General features: G+C 32.9%; 1 protein-coding gene across 1 annotated transcript in view; it reads left to right on the top strand.

Annotated features, from left to right (window-relative positions):
* ELP4 (elongator acetyltransferase complex subunit 4) overlaps positions 1 to 23,082 on the top strand; it is a 213,802-nt gene that overhangs the window by 7,646 nt on the left and 183,074 nt on the right. The window contains exon 3 of the mRNA XM_033119874.1: positions 15,025 to 15,146. Within this exon, the coding sequence (XP_032975765.1) occupies positions 15,025 to 15,146 (122 nt within the window). The remainder of the gene's footprint in view (positions 1 to 15,024; positions 15,147 to 23,082) is intronic.

Here is a 23,082-nt window from a genome sequence, read left to right as displayed (position 1 = left end):
AAAGGGCTTACTATTTCACAATGTAATGTTTCGTTGTTGAAAACACTATGATATATTAGAAAGTTCCTTTTATAATGTTTAATCTATCTTTAATAGATATTTTGTTCCTGCTATTGTCATCTGATATAATGCAGAATTAATCTACCTACTCTTTCACATGACACTCTTAAAATATTTGAAAATAACCCATCACCTCAAATTTTCTCCAAAGTAAACAGACATAATTTCCTAAGATGGTTTTTATGTATCATAGTTTTCACCCTTTTTTTTCTCTTGTCACACCTTCTGGTCTGGCATTGTCTCTTCAGCTGTACCCAGAACAATACAATATTCCAAATTTAGAATGACCTGTACTAAAATTCTAGAAGTGGTGATATCTGTCGCATCTTTAAATATTTATCTTTTAGGAAATAAAGAATGACCGAAGGAATTTATGGAAAAAAATTATTCACAGTTTCATATAAATAAATAAATATGTACATAAAATACAAAATCTGTAGAAACAATGAGGTTGTCTTTTCAGTTCCTCAGTCCTCATACCCAGAGACAATACTGTCCTGGCATCCCATCCAAATACTTATTCAATAAGTACATGGGAACATTTCATCACCTTGCTTTTTCAACTTAGATCGTCTTAGAGAAAAGTCCATATACATTCATATAGATATACCTCATTCTTCTTAAAAACTATATAGGATTTCACTGTATGAATATGCAATAATTTATTTAAATCATTCTCTAATAATTTCAGGGTAATTCCATTTTTTCTGTTACTAACAATGCTATTGTGCAAATCATATATGAGCTTTGCATATATATGTAAATATCTGAAATAAATTTTTAAATACAGACTTGATTGAGGCATGTTAAATTGTGTTAGATTTTATTAGATTGCTCTCTTAAAAGGTCATACCATGTTATACTTCAGTCAACACTTATAAGAATACCAGTTTATCCTCACCCTTGACAACATTGGATATTATCAACATTTTAATCTTTACCAGTCCTAACAAGTAAAAGGTGAAGAATGACATTTTGTCATTTGGACCTGGGACTTTTCTCTTTGATGACCAAAACTTTGAAGAATCATTATAATGATTTAAAACATATACTGCTGAATTTTAATTCTTTTCTCCAGAGGAAGTATCTGTGAATGATACTAATAATCCAATGATGATTTATAATTCATTCAATAAATGTTCATTGAACACTAGGTGTGTGCTAAACATTGGGGTTACAAATATAAATCAGATACTCTTTTCCTTTAAGGAACTTTGCATCTATGAAGGAGACCTATGTAAAGCAAATAATTACAATGTAATAAGTTAGTACTATAATAGATACGTTTATTATTACATTTTGTCACTGGTTGTAGATAGTATAAGGAACTGCAATTAATTTTTGTATCAATAACAAAATCAGCCAGCAACTTTTGAATAGTTGTAGATTCACTTGAGTTTTCTAAGTAGGCAATCATCTTCTGCAAATATTGACAATGTTATTTCATAACAGATTTTTGTATTTTAGAAGTGAGTGCTTCCATAACAAATACATAAAAATATGGGAGTGACTTTGGAACCAGGCAGTGGGCAGAGGCCAAAAGGATTTTGAGGAGTGTATTAGAGAAAACTTAAATTGACATGCACAGATTTTTAGTAGAAATCTGTACGTTGAGGACACTGCCAGTGAGGACGAAAAGGAAGTAAGTTCCACTTTACTGAAAGCTGGAAGAAAGGGGATCCTTGTTGTGTAGTGGCAGAAAGCTTAGTGACATTGTAGCCTGCAGTTATGGAAACTGAACACATGCCTAATGAACTTGGTGAGCTAGCTAAGGAGAATTTTTTTATAATGAGGAAAAACTCAAGAATAACTAAAGCACAGATTTTTAAAACAAAAACTCTATCCTTGATGAAATGTCAATTCATCAAATATTGTACTAGGTATTCAATAACTATTTGTTAAATTAATGATTGAATAAAAGAATATAAGTTATGAAGCACAGGCCTTACCTTTATATTCTTTTCATAAAGCTATTATTTTGAATCTTGTCAGTATTATTTATGCCCTACTATTTTCTTCCATGTATATAAGATTTTTAAAGACATTTATAACTTAGGTAAATTTAGTTTTTTTATCTATTAGCTTGTTTTCATTAGGAAACCTTAAAGCAAACTTTGCAAGTATTTTTGCATTTCTTGGAAAGATTAGATTAGAGAACCTTACCTACTAGGTTCTCTACTTTTCTCCATTCCCAAGTCAGTACGACTTGTACAATGGATAAAATCTTCCTAAGAAATGAATGAATAACTCTAAATATAAACTAAATATGAAGATTTAAGATTAAATATGAAAATTTAAGGTTTAAGGTTAGTTGCCTAGGGCATTACTGTATTATTTATCACTCAAATAATTTTTGTATTCCAGAAGTAAGAGAAAATTAAAGCACAAAGATGATTTGCATTAATAACTTTTCACTATAGATTATCAACTTTTTAACTATCCTTTCTTAAAATGCATTACTCATTCACGAGGGCAATTCTGTATACAAATAAATGTACACATGCACATGAGTTTGGGCTTGCAGAGTTGTGTATTTACAGTTTCAGTAATAATGTAACTTTGGAAACCAGAGTAAGTGAGCACTGTCTGAAAGCCCAGGCACATCTACTTTAGACCTTCTGAATACAACAACATAAATTAATATGAATACATAAAAGGCCATTCTCTGAGGAATAAATTGAAGCACTAAGGGACTCCTACATTTACTTTAAAAATTGAAGATAGACTTTTCTTTCTTTTTTTTCCATACGAGTTCATTTCAGCTAAACTGACAACATGCGCTGGGGAGCAGGACCTCCAATGCTCCATGGGGATAGAAATATAACACATTTTATTCTTTAGTACTAGAACAGGCTTGAGATGTTTTATATTTCAATTGTTTTCTGTAAGTCTGGTACATGCATAAATTTGGAACTCCCAAAAAGTATAAAAAGTGAAGGGACAGCATAAATATTTAGAGTTTACGCAGCTTCTTTTTAAGTAAAGGATCTTGATTTGTTTACGGAGATATCAAGCATCAAAAAGATTTAGTAGGAGTTGTCACAAATTAAAATACAAGGTACATGACATTTATGAATGCATTATTTTTAAATTAATCTCTTACATTAATTATATAACTTTAGTTTTGGAAGTAGGAGATGAATAATATGCTATTAGACAATTAATTACAACTACCTATGAGTGTATTTTTGTATTAGCTACCTATTGCTGTGTCACAATATCACCACAAACTTAGCAGCTTAAAGACGAAACACTTTTATTATCTCACAGTTTCTGTAGCTCAAGAGTCCAGGCACAGCTTAGCTGGTGCTCTGCCAGCCAAGAGTCAAGGTGTCAGTCAGAGCTGAGTTCTCATCGGAAGGCTTGGCAGGGGGAGGATCTGCTTCCCGGCGCACACGGTTGGTGGCAGCATTCAGTTCCTTGCTGGTTGTCACCCAAAGGCTGCCTCTGCATAGGGCAGCTCACAGCATGGCATCTTGTTTCTTCACAACCAGTAAGGGAGAATGTCTCTTAGCAAGACAGCTGTGAGTGACAGTCTTATGTAACAGCAATGACATCCCACAACCTCTGCCATATTCTTTAAGGTAGAAGCCAGGCACAGGTTCCACCCACACTCAGGGAGAGGAAGTTATGAAAAGGCATGAGAGCCACGAAATGGGAATCATGGGGATCACCTTAGAATCTACCACACTTTTCATAATATTAATTTGTTATTTTATACAATAGCAAAAAACAAGCATACAATATATCCTTCACCAGATCCGATAGTATTTTCTTGTCATTTGTCTTCAGCCTTTTTGAATTTGCTGAGCTATATTTTTCTTCTACATCTTGTAATACATTCTGAGCATTTTTCTTATTTAGCACAAGCCTCCTGGGTGGCAACCTATCCACAAATAAAGCTTTATTGGAGTACACCTCTCTTATTTATTTGCAAACTGTCTATGGCTGCTTTTGTACTACAAAGGCAGAGTTGAACGGTTTCAACAGAGACTATATGGTTTACAAGCCTGAAATATTTACTTTCTTACTCTTTAAGAAAAAGTTTACCAATTCCTGTTTTGCATTATTACATTTTGTATTCTTAATTTATTTTGTAGTAGTGTAACTGAAATAGGACAAACTGATATCAGGGCAGTTCTCTAGTGAAATCACGGACCTTTTGTTCAGAACCATTTAAGCACCTACAATGTCTTTAACATTGGTAGCCAATATAAATCCTGGTGTTTACCCTTTTTGAATTTAAACTGGATGTTGGCTGCATGTGGAATGACTATAAACAGTACATAAAAGGTCTGACAGTTAAGTTCGCAAACTCATCCTAGAAAAAGTGCTACATACCTCATTGCTGAATATCACTATGGTCACCTTCGAAGTACTCCCCTTGGGAAGCTTTGCACTGATGCCAGCGCCTAGTCCACCCTTCAAAGCAATTTTGGAACTCTTTTTCTGGAATGGTCATAAGAGCTGTTGTATTATACTTGATGTCCTGAATATCATCAAAATTTCTTCCTTTCAATATTTCCTTTAACTTCAGGTAAAGAAAGAAGTCATTGGGGACCAGATCAGATAAGTAGGGAGGGTGTTCCAATACAGTTATTTGTTTACTGGCTAAAAACTCCCTCACAGACAGTGCCCTGTGAGCTGGTGCATTGTTGTGATGCAAGAGCCATGAATTGTTGGCGAAAAGTTCAGGTCGTTTTCGTCTAACTTTTTCACGCAGCCTTTTCAGCACTTCCAAATAGTAAACTTGGTTAATTGTATGTCCAGTTGGTACAAATTCATAATGAATAACCCCTCTGATATCAAAAAAGGTTAGCAACATCATTGCAACAAGTTCGCGAACTTAATTGTCAGACCTCATATATAATGTGCAAATATTTATGCAAATGTAAAATATGGATAAGGCTTAAGTTGTCCCCAGTGTTCCCTTGCTTCAGTCCATATTTTCCTGTTGCCAGAAGGAACTTTCTGATAGGAAAATCTGACCACGATATATCCTTGCTTAAGATCTTGCTGTGGTCTCTAGTGATCTTAACATAAGGTCCAAGCTCCTTAACTTGGACTATAAGACCTTCAGTGATCTGCCGCTGCTCGGTCACTTTAGCCTTATCTCTTCTCATCCTCCTTCCTCAAGCTTTATCGCTCTAAGCTTTTAATTCCATCAAAGTACCAATCTCCTCTCTCCAGGCCTTTGCTTAAGTTCTTTCTTGCTGTCTCTTTTTATCTCTTTCCCTGTTAATCATCCTTAGGGTCTTCACTTAGCTGTGTCTTCCAGAAAGTCTTCCTTAACTGTTGCTTTTCTTTCCTTCACCCCCACTTAGTATTCTTTCTATATACTTCTATAGTATTCTTTATTTACCTTATCGTGGCACTTATACTTTATGGAAAATACCTGATCACGCATCTTATTCTGTAGACTGTAAGCGCTGTGGTCATGGGAACCAAGTAGGGGCTTAACAAATAAATGAATGCATGAATGAATGAATTAGTGATTTGAAAGCCTGGCTAAAAACAATTAATTTATAGTGGTAAGAGATAGGTAGTCATGGAGTTGTTTTGAGCATGAAGACATATTATGAAGGATATACTGCGGGAATAAAGTAAAAACTTGAAGTGATGGAAATACTTATTGTCCTAACCCAAAAGTGAGGTGATATTAAGTTACTATACTTTTAAGGCTTTCATCGTAAATTTACTACCGTAGTTTGGTGGGATGACAGCAGTAACTTTTCTATTTCTGTATTTCATTATATATATTGTAATTGTTTAACTAACTATGCTTACACTGTTCTGATATGAAATGCCAGTTTCCCTCTTTTAATAGATCCCTCTCAAAATTGATTTCTACTTTCCTGCTATTTAAATGTGTGGGAGATAAAGAGACGGGAGGTAGAATGATTCCCAGATTTTTGGCCTGAGAAAGTTTGGAGTCAGGTGAATTCAGAAAGGAGGAGAATGAACAGGTATTGAGGTAAAGTCAGAAAAGGGGAAGAATGCACAGATACTGACGTAATGAGTTCTGTTTAAACATAATGAATTTTATGTTCCAAGTAGTTCTATCTAGTAGACAGTTGAAGATGTGGTAATAAATGTAGCCTAGAGAAAAATATTTGGGATTTATCATTGTTATTTAACTAATGTTTTGTTTACTTTGTGTATTTTTTAGTTGAAGTCAAATGCATGTATTAGAATGCCCAGGTTTATAAGACCCTCAAGGGTCCATAGATGGAACTGTAGGGGGTCTTTTAATTCATTGGAATTACATGCAAATTTGCGTATGTGTATATTTTTTAGAGTAGCATATGTAACTTGCATCAAATTCTCAGAATTGTCTCAGACTACCAAAAAAAGTCTAAGAACAACTAAAGAAAAAAAAAAGCAAGTCAAAATCTAAAGCCTAGGCACATCATTATTTAAAGGATAGATAAAGGACAATAAGCCCATGAAAAGGGTTAAGATCATAGCTTCTGAAATCAGATGCCTAGATTCAAGTCATGGCTCTATTTACTAGCTGTGTCACCTTAATAAGCAAGCTGTTCACATTCTCTGTGCCTTAGTTTCTTTACTTATAAGATGAGGATTGATAACATTTATCTTATAAGATTATGAGGATTAAATGAGCTAATGCTTGAGAAATGCATTGCACCATGTTTAATATATAGGTAGCGGTCAATAAGATTAGCTACTTGCTATTTTTAATAGGATGCTGAGTTCCTCAGGGTTGGTGACTAGCCCAAAGTGAGAAAAGGAAGGCAAAAGTTTAAGTTCCCCTATTCCCACAATTGAAGTTAGACATGTCCTTTCAGGCCCAAAGAACTAGCACAGCTACTTCCTCATAACTCTGCCATCCTTACCAGACAATATAGGCAAGGATTGGAGAGGACAGGAGTGCAATGTTCATAGTAAAAAGTGACCCCCTCATTCAGGCAAGTAAGACGGACAGTCCAACTCGAAGAGCATCAGTCATAGACAAGAGGATGCTTGCAAAAAGCAGAGACCGATTGCTTGCTAAATATCTGAACATTCAAGTCCCTCAGTGAGTAGTTCATGATGAGAAAGTTCTTGGGAAAGCCTGCCTTTATATCTCCTAGAGTTTGTCAGCATTCTCGAACACCGAGACTGTTATCGTGAGTCTGATATAGAAAAGGGAGGGAGACCTGGAATAGATTGTGTAAACATCTGAAATAATAATGATATAGGGATAGCTAACATTTCCAGAAAAGAGATTGAAAATGAATACTGACCAGCGCCCCAAAACACTAGATTCTACCTCTTTGAAGGGTTTCTTGAGGGGCAGATGGGGCTAGAATGAAACAGAGCACTCTCCATGAAAACCACACCTGCCATCTACATGGAAGCCACCATAACGTCGTAGGCTACAAGCAGAAGGCTTAATAGACTAGATCAGAGTAAGGCTAGGGACATGCCCACACCAGGCAGCCAATTATGTAAGTTGATTTCTGCCACTTTTCTTTTTCCCTGCTCTCCCAGTAACAGAACTAGAACTTGGAAAGGGATGTGGGGGAAGAGGTATTTTAGAACTCTTCTTTCCTTTAGAAACCTTCTGCACACTAAGACCTTCAAGCCACCTGTTTAGGATGCACTTCACGAGGAGGAGGAAAAGCTTTGTGTTGAGTATTCAAGTTGTATTCTTGACTATTCAAAGTGTTAATAACTGAAACTGGTGAGAAATCAAGGAATCAGTTCTAGATGTCATTAAGATACAAGAAAAGAAAGATTTTCACAGCATTGTGCAAAGTAGTGACTGGAAAAGCATAAAACTATTTCATATTTATATACCAAAGACTTGAGAGCTCTGTATTAACTGTTTACATATGTGAAGAATAGCTGAAGAAACTGGGAGGAAGGAGTGTCTTAAAAATGGGGGATACAAGTGGGGAATGAGAGGATTATTCCAAGAAGAAAATTGTCCATGGTAATAGCTTCAATAGACAAATAAAATGAGGTAAAGATTTGAAAGTGTCCAAGAAATTAGACAATTAGAAAGTCATGGGTGATGTTAGTTAGAGTAGTCTGAATGTGACGATCGGGGCAGCTCTTTGGGACTTTGATATTAAGGAAAATTGATATTCCTATTTTACTATCCACTAGGCTTCATTCTACCCTTGGTCGCATAATGAACAAGAGTAATTCCATTTACATATGACAGCCTATCAGGTCTTTGAGGACGGCTCTCCTGTATCATTTGGGTCTCTTTTTCTTCAAGCTAGATACCTCATTTCCCATGCTTTAGAATCCCTTTACCATCCTGGTCACTCCATTCTGAAGATGATTTAGTTTGTGTAAATACCCAAATGGAATATATCATTGTCAGTCTAGTTGACTACTAGAATAGAACAGGACAATCATCTCCCTCAACCTAGGAATTAGACTATTAATTCAGGCCAAAACTACATTTGCTTTTTGGCAGTTCTGTCGCGTCATTATCATTTTTGCTTGCCCAGTGTTATGGGGATTCACTAAATAGATTAATTAAATGCTTATTGTACGACCTCAAAATTTGTTTCACAAAATTGGTAATTTTCCATTTGAAGAGCTTAGTTTTTTGCTAATCCCTAAATAGATAGACGATGTTCTTCCTCCTACTAGTTTTTTGTGCCTCATAGGGATCTTTGAAAAAATAAGGTTGATGATTATTAGAGAGTGTGTGTGTGTGTGTGCGTGTGTGTGTGTGTATGATGATAAGGGTATGTTTTCAGCTAAACTGTAGTAGATCTGACTGATTTACAAGACAAGATAGATTTTTCTTTGTTGTTTTTCCCTTAATTAATTCTACAATTATTTACTTGATGTATGAGGTGTGATTAAAAAAAAATACGGTGAATGTTTAAATTTTTAAAAAAATTACAGTAAAAGACACATTGCCGTTAATCCCCTCAAAATACTCTCCGTCACTGCCTGCTTTTTATCCCATCGTTCTTGCCACTTTTTGAAGCAGTTTTGAAGTCCTCTTTCCTGAGTGTTTTCAGTTGCACTGTCATGGCTGCCTCGGTGTCCTGAATCGATTCAAAACGTTTACCTTTTGTCGCGTCCAGCACAACAAGAGTTGTGGGAAGCGAGGAGGCGGCACAAGGTTAAGAAAGACAGTAGACAAGAATAGAGTGCAAGTGGGGCCAAGAGACTGTAGCCTCAAGGACTGAGCCACAAATTGGGCCAACGCTTGGCTTTTATTAGTTAGGTGTGGAAGTAAAAGAAATAAAGCTTGTCAATCTCAAGATCTGTGAATCCCATACATTACAATAGGAAACTGATTTAAACCAATCACCCTTACCTGCAGGCAGTGGAACCATAAGTCCCAGGATAAAGTGCTTCACCAAGGGGTAAAATCTTTATGCATATGAATAGATGGAGAGCACATCATTGAGTCACTTCCCCTGCAGGTTGTGGGAAGGAATGCAGCCACAGAGGCAGAGGCTCTCCTTAGCTGGGGGAAGATGGGGGGCTGTGCCCACCTCTATCGACCCCGCGAGTTCCCCAGATGGTCCCCACATGGCTGTGTCTGGCTTTGGTTGTCCCCCCGCCCCCCGTGGGGAGTCGTACCCGTCTTTGACTAGCCAGCCATCTTTCTGGAGCCAAACAGGGAGACCTAAGGTGTAAGCACAAAGGTGAAGCAAAGTCCCTGAAAGGATCCGTCTCACAGACTCTCCTTTCTTTATGGTCAGGTACGAGGAGACAGACAGGTAGGCTGCTGCGTGGCAACAACCTTTCATGGTCATTTTGACTTTGGGAAAGAGCCAGAAATTGTACGGTGCCATATCCAGTGAATAAGGTGGATGAGGACACACCATAATGTTTTTACTTGACAGAAATTGCCATACCAGAAGCGATGTGTGACAGGGAACCTTTCCCGTTGTGATCACAAAATACAGTGAATGCTGCTGCCGAGTGCTATCCAATGGAAAGGGAGAGATCTTCAATATGGGATGTGGCATGTCAAACCTTACTAACAGTGTGTGACAAGCTTCAACTTGTTTGGTGCTGTCAGTCGGGTGTGAGCTACAGTTGAGAAAAGGTATATTTTAAAGTGTTGTATAAATCATCCTCCATCATGACAACGTTCCATGTCACACATAGCTTCTGCTATATGGCAATTTCTGTCAAATAAAAACATTATGGTGTGTTTTTCTTCACCAGATCTGGCACCGAGCGAATTCTGGCTCTTCCCCAAAGTCAAAATGATTCAGGATATTGAGGCAGCCACAACAGCGCAACTAAGGACCCTCACAAAAGAAGACTTCCAGAACTGCTTCAGAAAGTGGCAAGAACCACGGGATAAGTGTGTTCAAAGCGAGGGGGAATATTTTGAGGGGGATTAATGGCAATGTATCTTTTACTGTAATAAATATTTTTAATTTAAACATTTACTGTAGTTTTTTAATCACACCTTGTATTCATTCTCAATGTTGATAATTTTTGTCTTGTTCTTTTTTTCTTGATCAATGTAGATGGAGATTTATCAATCAGTTTTATTGATCTTTTCACCAGCTTTTGGTGTTACATTTTTTTCTTAGTCCAGGTTTTCATTAACTGATTTTTCCTCTTCATTATTTCTTTGCATCTCCTGTGTTTTACTTAATATACAAACGTATCTGTCTAGCTTTTTACAATGAAACTTAGCTAAAAAAAAAAATGAAACTTAGCTCATTGTTTTGACCTATCTGATTTTCTAAATAAGTATTTAAAGCTATGTATTTTCTTCTATGGTCTGTTTTAGCTCTTCCTCAAATCGTGTCATACATTGTATTTCTATAATCATTTAGTTCAAAATATCTTCCAATTTTCTTTTTCATTGATTTTTTTATCTATAGTTACTTAGAAATATGTAAGTTGATTTGAAGATATTTGGAGTTTTTCTAAAAATCTTCTTGTTATTGAATTCTAATTGAATACCATTGTAATTTTGAGAATGTATTTTGTAAGATTTTAATGTTTTAAAGTACATTGAGACTTGTTTATTGGATTAGCATATGGTTTATCTTGGCGCACATTCTAGATGCACTAAAAAAGGAAAGTATTCTGGAGCTATATGATGTAATCAGATTAAGGGTTGATGGGCTTGTTCAGATTTTCTATTAATGATTTTCCTCTTTAGTTCTTCTGTCAATTACTAAGAAATGTATGATAAAAATCTCCAAGTATAATTTATCTCTTTCCTTAGTTCTGTCAAGTTTGCTTTGAACAGAAATTCAAAGAAAAACATAATTTATCCACATACATACATATATACTATGTATAAATACATACATACACAATCACAGTTTTATAATTTCCCATATATTTATCACTATTTGTATTCTTTATTCCTTCCTGTAAGTTGTGTCATTTTCCTTTAGACTTTAGGGACCTGTAATACAAGTCTGCTATCCAGGAATTGCCTCAGTTTTTGCTTATCTGAAATTAGTATTTTACCACTATTTTTGATTATGTTTTTCAAACTTAGAACTTTTGGTTAAGTTGGGTTTGTTTTCAACTCTTTGAATATAATCGTTTCTTCCAGCCTTCTTTGTTTCTGGTGAGAAGTCAATTGTTCATTGTATTACTGTACCTTCGTATGTCATATGTTATTTTCCCCTGCTGCTTCCAAGATTTACTCTTTTTGTTTGTTTGTTTTTTATTAAACTTATTGGGGTGACATTGATTAGTAAAATTATATAGGTTTCAAAAGTACAATTCTGTAATACATCATCTATATAATATTGCATTGTGTGTTCACCACCCTGAGTCAGTTCTCCTTCCATCACCATATATTTGATCCCCTTTACCCTCATCTACCACCCCCTCCCTCCCCCTTACCCTCTGGTAACCACTAAACTGTTGTCTGTGTCTATGAGCCTTTATTTTTCTTGTTCATTTGTTGCTTTCAGTTTTATATCCCATATATCAGTGAAATCATGTGGTTCTCAACTTTTTTTTCTGTCTGAGTTCTTTTGCTTAGCATGATAACCTCAAAACTCTATCCATGTTGTCACAAATGGAAGTATTACACAAGATTTACTCTATCTTTGGGATTTAGTGATTTAACTTTGATCTTCTTAGATTTGGTTTTCTTCACATTTATTCTAGTCATTTTCTTCACATTTATCTAGTGTTTCTTGGATCTGTTACTGAATATTTTCATGAAATTTGGGGAATTTTTGGCCATCACTTTTTTAAGTATTGTTTCTGCCTCATTCTGTCTCGCAGTGTCTAGGACTCCGATTAACCATTTGTTGGACTTCCTATATTTGTCCACATGTGTTTGGGATTCTGTTCAATTTTCTTACTTTTCTTTTCTCTGTTCTTCAGATTGCATAATTTATGTTGATCTGCCTTAAGGTTTATTATTTTTTTCCTTCATCTTTAATCTACTTATGAGATCACCAAGTAAATTTTTCATTTAATCATGGTTTTAAGCTCTAAATATCATCTGGTTCATTGTTAGAGTTTTCATTTCTAAGTTGATACTTTGTCTATTTACTTATTGATACCATATTTTCATTTAATACTTTGAATATGCTTTTCTTTAACCCTTTGAGCACATGAATAATAGCTGCTTTGAAGTTTTTAAATCCAACTTTTGAGCCCATTTGGATTCAGTTTCTGTAGGTAGTGTTTTCCTTAGTGTGGGTCATATTCAGTAATTTGTGGTTAAAATCTGAATTTTGAAAATAATGTATTATAATGACTCTGCATTCCATTATGTTTTATTCTGAGGATTTCTAATTTTTTGTTTTAATAGACAGTTAACTTGCCTGGGCTTAAATTGTTGTTAACTCTCACTTCAGTATACTATGCAGCAGATAATGTTTCTGCTCAATTTTTCCAGTTTTCAGATGTTGCTTTTTTTAGCCTGATCACACTGAGTTGTCCCATGCCATCACAAAGTTTACTCAACAGCCAAATATTTGCACAAAATTTATACTCAGATTTTGGGGCTCACACTTTCTATGATCCTCAACCTTGAGTTCTGTCCTTTGATATCTCAAGTCAATAGATTCAGCTTTCTATTATACAATACTCTGCTCTCAGATTAGGAAAAATGCATCTTCAAAGGAGCAGCAAATTTGCAAATTTCGCATGATAAAGTCCTATTCTTTATTTTCCTGCTTGCTGCCCAACTCTTGCATAGCTTAGTGGTCAACCATGGATTTGAGCATAGTTGATAAAACTTTCTGGAGCTCTCTTCCAGAAAATTTCCCCTAAATGTTCAGCTGTTTTGACAATACTGAACCCTCTATTCTGCCACCTTAACCTGGAAAAGATGTGAGTCAACGCCACCAGAGTTAAGGGAGGTTAGGAACACTCTTAGGCAAAAAAAGACACAATTTTGAAATTCTTACATGTCATGATCACTCTTTCTAAAGGAAACTGCTGTGGTTGTTGCCTGCTTTTTTATTGCTTTCCAATGCCTTCAAATAACTATTTTTTAATGATATTTTTATCCAGGTATTGTGATTATAGCTGCAAGAGATTAATGCACAGTGCTAAGTTGAAACTTCCTTATGAATATTTTTTAATAGTGCGATTATTACAAATGTTAGTGATAGCTAGCATAGTATAGGAATTCAATTACCATATTTTACCATGTATAATGTGCATTTTTTTGCCCAAATTTGTGAGGGAAAAATAAGGATGCGCATTATACATGGGCAGTACTAATTCCATATCTATGTAAATGTTTTTAATTCTTTTATTTATGCTTATGAGTTAAAATTGTAACTCTAGAAATCAGTAATATTATCCGTATGCAAAATAATACCCTGGAATACGATAATCGGTTTTGTTGAACTTACGATGAACTTGCAACAACAAAGAGTTCTTGGCCTTCTATGATGCATAAATATCGTAAGTTTGTTATCGGTGCATAAAATTTCTTGTACCTTGTATCTGTTCTTGTGTTTTGTAATTATTTGTTACATAAAATTTCTTGTACCATAATGTTAAAAAATAAATACCAGAATTCCTTTATATACAAAGAAACAAGTACCTAAATGTAAACAAATAAAAATTTGAATAAAAAAATTAAAACGAAAGATTTTTTTTTCCCCTGAAAGTTTGGGCAAAAAATGTAGGTGCACATTGTACATGTACACGGGAGCACATTACACAGCAAAATACAGTAATATTTGTTGAATAAATTAATAATGGTTACCCTCTGTTTAGATAATGCAATAAATTTAACTTTGTCTCTTGTTTTTGTGTTGTGTTCTACATATTAAAGAAAAGAAATCTGATATAAAAGTATAGGCATGTAGCTATCAGTAATTTTAAGAGAATAAAGATATATTGAAGTTGTCATTCTGTCACAGAATCTCAAACATATAACACATTTTTGTCTAAAAAACCTGAATCATCATTTCTTCATTAAAATTCAGAAAGAAGGAAGGATGAGGGAATAGTAAAAGGTAAAAGGATTATTTATTAGGAAAACGTTTAGTACAAATTTAGTAACTATCAAATTTAAATCTTTGATTTTAGATTATTACTGAATTTAAAACTCAAAACCAGAATGTAGGAATAATACTATTTTTACAAGTATAAATATTAATCATCAGACTACATACACTAAGTGCTTTATTATTGTGATGTAAAAGAAATGATGTGTGAGTTTATAAACTGGTTGGTTGTTAGTAATGGCCATTTTAGAGGTGCAGTGCCTGGGAGTATCCTAGTAAAGAAAAAAATTTCTGATTCCTGTGATATAATCATACATAACTCTGTAAATTTTGTAGCTAAGAGAGGAGGAATAGTAGATGGAGAATGATTTGGAATCCGAAAGACTCTATTAAAAGTATCTACTTCCCACTGACTACCTAGTTTCTTAGCCTATCTAACTGTATCTCCAGAAGATACAAATATTGCCCCACCTCATATACTTGTTTTAAGGAGAAAAAGTTATAAAACCGGCTGAGTGTGCTTGGTGTATGGTAAGGTTCGGACTAATTTTTTTCTTTTTTACAGAAGAGGATAAATATAATATTTATTCTCCTTTGCTCTTCAAGTATTTCCTGGCAGAAGGAATCATCAATGGACATAATTTGTTGGTTGCGTCTGCAAAAGAAGACCCTGAGAAAATTTTACAGGTATAGAATATAGTATATTCTATGCATTCAACATTGCATTTTGAACATTTTATGAAAATATGTTGTTTATATATGTAAATGAGATGATATGTTTGTATACATACAAATTATATTTAAATGCCCTAGTGGGACATACATATATTTTTTTCTCAAAGAAAAATATCAAATTTATTTGCACATATAGTTTCATTTTTAAATATATTAGTGTTATTGGACAACTGTTTTAAAACATGTCAGAAATGGGGAAAATATGAATAAGCTATTAAAAACTGGCAATAAATAAAGTTATTGTTATAGTCATGATAATAAAAGAACTCTGTAAAAAGTTAGGTAAAGAAAAACAATTACAGATAATAATTAGATACTATATTATTAGTATCCCAAAGGTATAAATCAGAAGAAAGATACAGAAATTAGGAGTACTCATTTATTGATACCATTTTGCTTTGAGAATGCCAGAAATTATTCTCTTCCAAGCACTATGCAATAATAAAATATGGGATTGAGATACTATATCTTTTTTAAGCCAAAGCACTCTGTTACCTCAGAGAGGACAATTCTGACTTTCAGAATTCTTAATTTCTTTGTCCAAAACAGAAACTCAATTTAAGCTATTGTTTGAATAGAATTCATAATCTAAAATTGTTTTTCCCATAGCATTTTTTCATTTCTGTGCATAGTTTGCCAAATGGCAAATGACTAAGTCATTTATAAATAATTTATAGCATAATAAATACTAATTTACAATAACTATCAACAAATACCAACAAACTTCTATGCCATGCATAAAAGTAAGTCACTGTTATACTGAGCTCAAAACTAACATGATTTTTTTCGTGTGGATCAGACTCTGCTTATTAAATAATACCATCATAAAATCCCTAGGAAAACTCTTTGTATAATTTTCCAAATGACTTCCTTCATTCTTATTTCTGCTGTTTAGCTTCCCTGATATTTTCTTGATGTTTTTCTCTTTTGTTCCTTTTCCTGGCCTTAATCTTCTCGGTCAGTTTCTGCACAGTACTGTACTTGCTAGGATCAGAGTGGAGTAAGGCCAAAATCATTGTTGTAACGAAGCTATACAAGTTCTTCACAGCACATTCCACAAAAGACTGAGACTAAGGTTATATACCACACATTTTTGTAGCCATATAGAAAATACGACTACTTACCAGACCAGGAGCAAGAAGGCCTATTTTTGCTTTTTAAAATAAAGTGTTTTATTTTACCTTCTTGCCTCCACCAACCTAGACAACCGATGTTAAAGCCTAATATATATACTTCCACATTTTGCTTTGGAGGACTGCATTTTTTTTTTTTTTTTTTTGAAAACTAATCCCTGACACCTTTCTGAGGTACCTTGAATTCATGCAAGTTACTGTTAAAATCACAGTATACTTTACATGTCCTTCTTTGGATTATGTGAAGGATTTTGAAGTTATAAAAGAAATACTACCTTTTCATTAGGCCTTCTGAAAATATTTGGTCATCTATGCAAGTAATTAAATTCTGCAAACATTTATTCAGAGATAAATTTTAAGGTGTAGTAGAAAAAATACAAAAGTAGAGCCAAAAAACATACTCTTAAAAAGTTGCACGTCGGACCAAGATTGATTAATAAGACCCAAATTTTTCCTCGTGTCCAAAACAACTAAAAACAGAACCAAATATATGAAACAACAGTTTTTAGTTCATTGATCATCATAAAATAAAGGATAGTGGTTCCTGAGATGTGTCCTATAGCTTTCCTGGCTTACGCATGCAAGGTTTCCAGACAACCTTAGGAGACAGAACTAGGAGTGCCAAATTATGACCTTGTTACTATTGGCATGTGAAGCCTAAGTGTGGTTTAAGGAGATATGTGTGATTACCAAACTGACAAGGGGTGGACTTGTGATGGTTAATTTTATGCATCAACTTGACTGGGCCATACACTGCCTGGATATTCAATCAAACATTATTTTGACTGTACCTGTGAGAGTATTTTTGGTTGAGATAAACATTTAAATTTGTAAACTAAGTAAAGCAGCTTGCCCTACCTAAAGTGAGTGTGCCTCATCCAATCAGTTGAAGGCCTAAATAAAACAAAAAGTCTGACCCTCTCTTGTGTAAGAAAGAATTCCTCCTGTCTGATTGATTGCCTTTGAACTTGGACATCAGTTTTTTCTTGCCTGTGAATTGAAACTGAAACATCAGCTCTTCTTGAATCTTGAACCTGTCAGCTTTTGGGTTGGAAGTACACCATTAGTTCTCCTGATTCTAAAGCCTTTACATTCAGACAGGAATTATACCATCAGTTCTCCTGCATCTCCAGCTTCCTGACTCACCCAGCAGATCTGGGGTCTGTTGTCAGCCTCCGTAATCATGTGAACCAATTCCTTGTAATAAATCTTATTTTCTGTGTGTGTGTGTGTGTGTGTGTGTGTGTGTGTGTGTGTGTATATATATGTTTATATATGTGTATGTGTATATATATATATACATATATGTTTATATATGTATATATATACACATATATATGTGTGTGTGTCTGTGTGTTTGTGTATCTGTGTAGATAGATCACATTTTATATATATGTACTTATGTATGCATTGTAAGTACGTATATATATAAAATGCATACATTTTTATATATACTTATGTATGTGTATGTATATATGTGTGTGTGTGTGTATATATACTTACATATATGTGTACGTATACATATACACACACACACATATGTATATACATCCTATCGCTACTGTTTCTCTGGAAAACTCTAATACAACTTTACTGAAAATATAAAAATTACATTTGAAACTGACATAAGGCATTTCACATTTATTTGTTAATCTCCATTAAATGATCATTATTACCTCACATCTTATATCTTGGCCAGTTTTCCAGGTAGTAAAGTACAATGATCTTCCCACCTTTTTGTTTTCCTGCCTCTAAAAATATTTTTTTTAATTATGTATCTACTTGTGTACTATGTTATCTAAAAATTAGTTATGAGATTATTTATTTGCAAAGGATTTTACTGTAAATATTGCCTTTTTAGTTAAAAACTTTTATATCAGTCTTCTAAGTGAAGTGTATCCAATAGAATCTAAACAACAGTAATTTGATGTCAGCATCATTATTTTTAGAAGTAAATATATAAGCAAGCTCTTCTTTAAATCTGGAAATTTTACATCAGTCCTTTTTTCCTTTAATTCATATTTTTTTCTTCCACTCCTCTTAGGATTTATGTCTGAATGTAATGTTTTATATTCAAAATATTAATAATAACCATATGTCGGTTTTTCTGTAACAAAAATTTTCACATTTAAATTTATTTTAAACTTCTTGTCTCAAAAGACTGTTAAAATATTTCTTCTCAATTCAGTCATTACAATTAATGTTGCATGCAGTGTATCAATAGACAAAAAAAATTCACACTACATTGCTTTATTAAGATGTATTAGTAGATAAATATTGCTAGAATGGGACGGGATTCAGCATCAATTCTATTTATATTTTTCAATTTTGCAGATTGAGCTTTCATAATTGAGGAAAAGGGAATAGAAAGAGTTTCGTTATTGCAGTGTCCCTCAATTTTTAAACTTTTTCTGTATAATGTACACGAAAATCACACAATGTTATCATAAATTATTTTAAATTATTTGTCTGGTCTATTAGGTCCACCGACAACTTAGCTGAAGACAATAAAAAAAAATGATTTCCCCAGTTGTTAGAGCATTCACATTTTCTGTACCAAAAAGGTATTTTGAATTGTCTCTTTGGTGCTCTGGAGATTTTTTATTACCTGGGCATTGAGAGGTAAATCTTTCATTTGTAAAGTGAGAAAAGGGTGATTTGAAAGGAGGTGGGAAACAGGAACCTGCATTGGCACATTCTCTAGAATGTCAGTTTCCTCTTAGCATTTGTGAAAGTTGAAGTTCAAGGAATTGATTCCTTTAAAACTTTCATAATCCTCTACCTCTTTAAAAGTCTTCATATAACCCATAATAAAGACTCCCAGTTTTTGAAAATTAAAAATAATGGAAACAAATCATCTTACCTGATAAATACCAACATTTCTAAGTTTAGAGTACCATAGGCCTAATATGATTAAATCCAAATATTGATGTAGCCCAATGAACCTGTATTTAAGTCATCCTCAAAGTACCTTCTTCTAAATAGTGTAACGCTAATTATCGTTTATTTTATATCTATTTGAAAACAAGAGTATATTACTTTGGACTTCAAAGATGTGGGAATACTTTTAAGTTACTGCTGCTCCATGAAAAGTCTAAATGAAGGTTATCTCAGCCAAAAAAATGTTAAGTCAGCCTTTTGGACTTAGAATTTCTTTTATGAAAATTATGTCACATAACATGTAAATGCTGATTGTTTTATTGGAAGTAAAGAAATGAAAGAAACCATTAGTGATATTTTCCTATTATCTTAAATATTATTTAAAAGATGATTACTTGAAGTAAATTCCCAGTGATTGATATATCTGTGGAGGTTTTTCTTCCAAAGAAGTAGTGTTGGTTTCAATGTTGACAGATATTTCACTTCACTTTCACATATTTGAATTTTTACTATCACTGAGATCCAATTTATAACAACACGCTAGTCAAGCTCCTGGTACTTAAATTCTTCTTATATTTCAAGGGAAATACACATTGAAATGGTTTAATCATTTTAATGTCTTCAAGGTTTCTGTTGCTCTGGACTAGTATAGGTGTTTTCAACTGAAGAATGTATTCTGATGTCAGATCTATTGTACTTTATTTTGGGCATGTAGAATATATTATCAAAGACATTATAATTGCTGTCACAAAAGTTAATTAGATTTACTTTGTGTAACATTGCAGATTTGATAGTGCTGAATATATTTCATTCATCTATTTATAATGAGTAGCCTAGAACAAATTGTTTTTATTGAATAGCAAGTTTGCTTTACATGACAATTAAGTATCTATCAATAATATATTCAGTGTTGTTAAATATTAATTTAGCAATAAAGTTGAGTGTGTGATGCCCAGGAAAAATTTCTCTTCTTTGATTTTAATGCTGTTATTTTCTTTTAACTAAAACCTCTTATATAGATGAGTAATGAAAGTAGTTAAAGGTTGTACATGCTAAATAATATGCTTACTTGACATTTCCCTACATAAAACAATTATTTAATGACTTATGTTTAAACTGTTTTAATTTGATTATGTTCTTATATTTCATGCAGCTTTACTCTGAAAATATGTAGTTTTTGAGTTAATAGAATCCTTTTTACTCATCAGTAATTCTTAAATTCTCAATCTTGTCATTTTATATTTCTTACATGTTTAATATTTAAAAGTAAAACAATATTTGATTTTAAAATTTTATGCCATTCTCATTTTTCTATTAAAAAAGTACAGAAGTATTGTTTTAACATATACATGTTTAATGTGGTCCAGTTAGTGTTCACACGTTTAGAATAGACTGAAATAGAAAATTATGGCTGATAAAAATTTAAATTATTCATATTCTTCATAATACCAGTGCATAGAAAAAGGTTTTAGTTTTTAGTATCTCTCTGAGAAGAATGAATAAAATATCATTTGTAATTTAAATTGAGATATTAAATGCTTGTATGGATAAGTAGGTTTTTCTACATATTTAGTCAGGGTTTCACTGTGCCAAACTCAGAGTTATACTTAAATCTTCATTTGTATCAACAAATACCCCGACAATGGCTGACCAAAACCAAGGCATTAACAGTTTTTAGAGAAACAGTATTGGGGGGAAATGCTGTAATTGCTTAGTTTTAATTTTATGATGTATGATTGGGGATTTCTGGAACCTACAACCAAGGCAAATATTGCTAGTACAAGAAAAGGGAAAAGATAATCTTATAGACCATAATTATCTTAAAACTGTATATAACTAAAAGACAAGTAAAGGACAAAAAGCCCATCAGCTGCCTGTGGTATATTATATAACCACCCAGCAATTTATCCATCATCTTTTGAAAACATATTCGTGCCTATTATAGTTAAAGCTCCTTCAGGAAGTCAGCATTAAGATGTAACGCTGGAAAAGTACCCCCCTTAGAAAATCCTATAGAACAATATACATGATGTTGTTAAAGCTTTTAAAAACACATATGGTAAGTATTTTTCAGTTAAATGTTTTATTTAAGAGAATTTCCTTAATCATCTGAAATATAGTGGTAAGTATTCTCCACAATAACTTTCTATGGAATGTTTTCTAAAATATCAAAAATTACATTTTTATGTTAAAATATTTAAACACTTATCAGTAGATAGGCTGATTTTTTTTTATGAAATAAAAAATTGTGTACACACACACACATTTCCTTAGAACTTGAAAATGCTAAGATTTTTCTATTATATCCCTTTCATAATTTTAACAATATGATGTGTGTTACTATTTATAGAATTAAAGTAAAATGATTTTCAGAAGTAAATTTAAATGCTATTTCATAATATACTAAAGTCAATTTTAAAACTTAATTTTAAATATATTTTAGTGATGACATGCCAGATAGGTAATACAATGCAGGAAGAGATATCTAATATCTAGAGCAAAGGATTAGTTCTTGATTCACTGCATTAACTTTTTTTAACATTCTAAAATAAATTTTATTTCTGTATATTAATAAAGAATTATAACTGAAGTTTTCAAAATACTATTTAAAATAGCATCAAAAATTAATCAATACTGAAATATAAATTTAACAAACAAGTGCAAGAGTTTGTGCACATTAAGCTATAAAACTTTCATGATGTAAATTGAAGATTTAAATAACTGTAGAAATATACCAAACCTATGGATTGAGAATTTTATATTATTTAAGTGTCAATTCTCCTGAAATTTAAATTTAATTTCCCATGTAAGTTTAAAATATTAGCTGTGGGCTTTTTTTTATTTTTTTTTTAGTTTCAGGTATACAAAACAGCGTATTGATTACATACTTACCCACCTCACAGTGATAACCCCCCGAAGTCTACCACCCCTCTGACATTATACATACCTATCACAATACCATTGACGGTATTCGCTATGCTGTACTTTATGTCCCATGACTATATATATATATTTTAATTATAGTTGACATTCCATTTTAGTTTCAGGTGTATAGTTTAATGGTTAGGCATTTTGCATTAGCTTTTTATCTATTATATACAGTAAATACTGTCCAACCCCAGTTAGAACAAAGTGAGAAGCTAGAATTCTTTTAAGGAGCTTAAAAGTTGTATTTTTTTAAAAAATATGTACCCAGGGTAAGTACATGGTTACCAGCAGGAGTGTTACCACTATATCTTAACATCAAGCATACTAGTAAATAGTTCAACTTTACAGTGAATTTTGGTATATTTAATATAGAGAAAATCTTTCATAATGAAAATGAATCACTTTATCATAACCCATTAATTGTTGGAATGAGTAACAATTCATTTGAAATGAACCATATAATATTTGATGAATTAATATAGCAATAAGATATTTAGTAAGGAAGTATGAAAATTTAGACATCCTCAGAATTCTTTTTATGGACTTCAATCCATAAATAAAAATTAAAATGGTATCTTAATAATTTGAAAGCATTATTTTATATCCCAAAAAAACCAACCTTTTACCCAAATATTGAATTAATTTGTTAAGATCTTACTCATTGTATCATGTGTTTTACTTTATTTGATGTTTTGGTTATAATTGAAATCAGAGATAACAATTGATTTAGAATTAGATGAAACAGTATTATTTGCTAAACAACATAAAGTTTAAACTTCTATTAAAAATATTTCTTTTTCTTCTGCCAATTGGTGTCAAGAGTAGATCTTTGTTTGTCCTCCATCTGTTATTTACTGATCGTGGAAAAGAATTAGAAGTCTGAATCCAGTAAGTGGTCAGGTGTTTGCTTTTAGTACATTGTAGTGCAGTTTGGTCTTTCTGAGTAA

The sequence above is a fragment of the Rhinolophus ferrumequinum genome, chromosome 11 (assembly GCF_004115265.2).
Source record: "Rhinolophus ferrumequinum isolate MPI-CBG mRhiFer1 chromosome 11, mRhiFer1_v1.p, whole genome shotgun sequence".
NCBI lineage: Eukaryota > Metazoa > Chordata > Mammalia > Chiroptera > Rhinolophidae > Rhinolophus > Rhinolophus ferrumequinum.
This window is presented reverse-complemented; position numbering and strand designations above follow the sequence as displayed.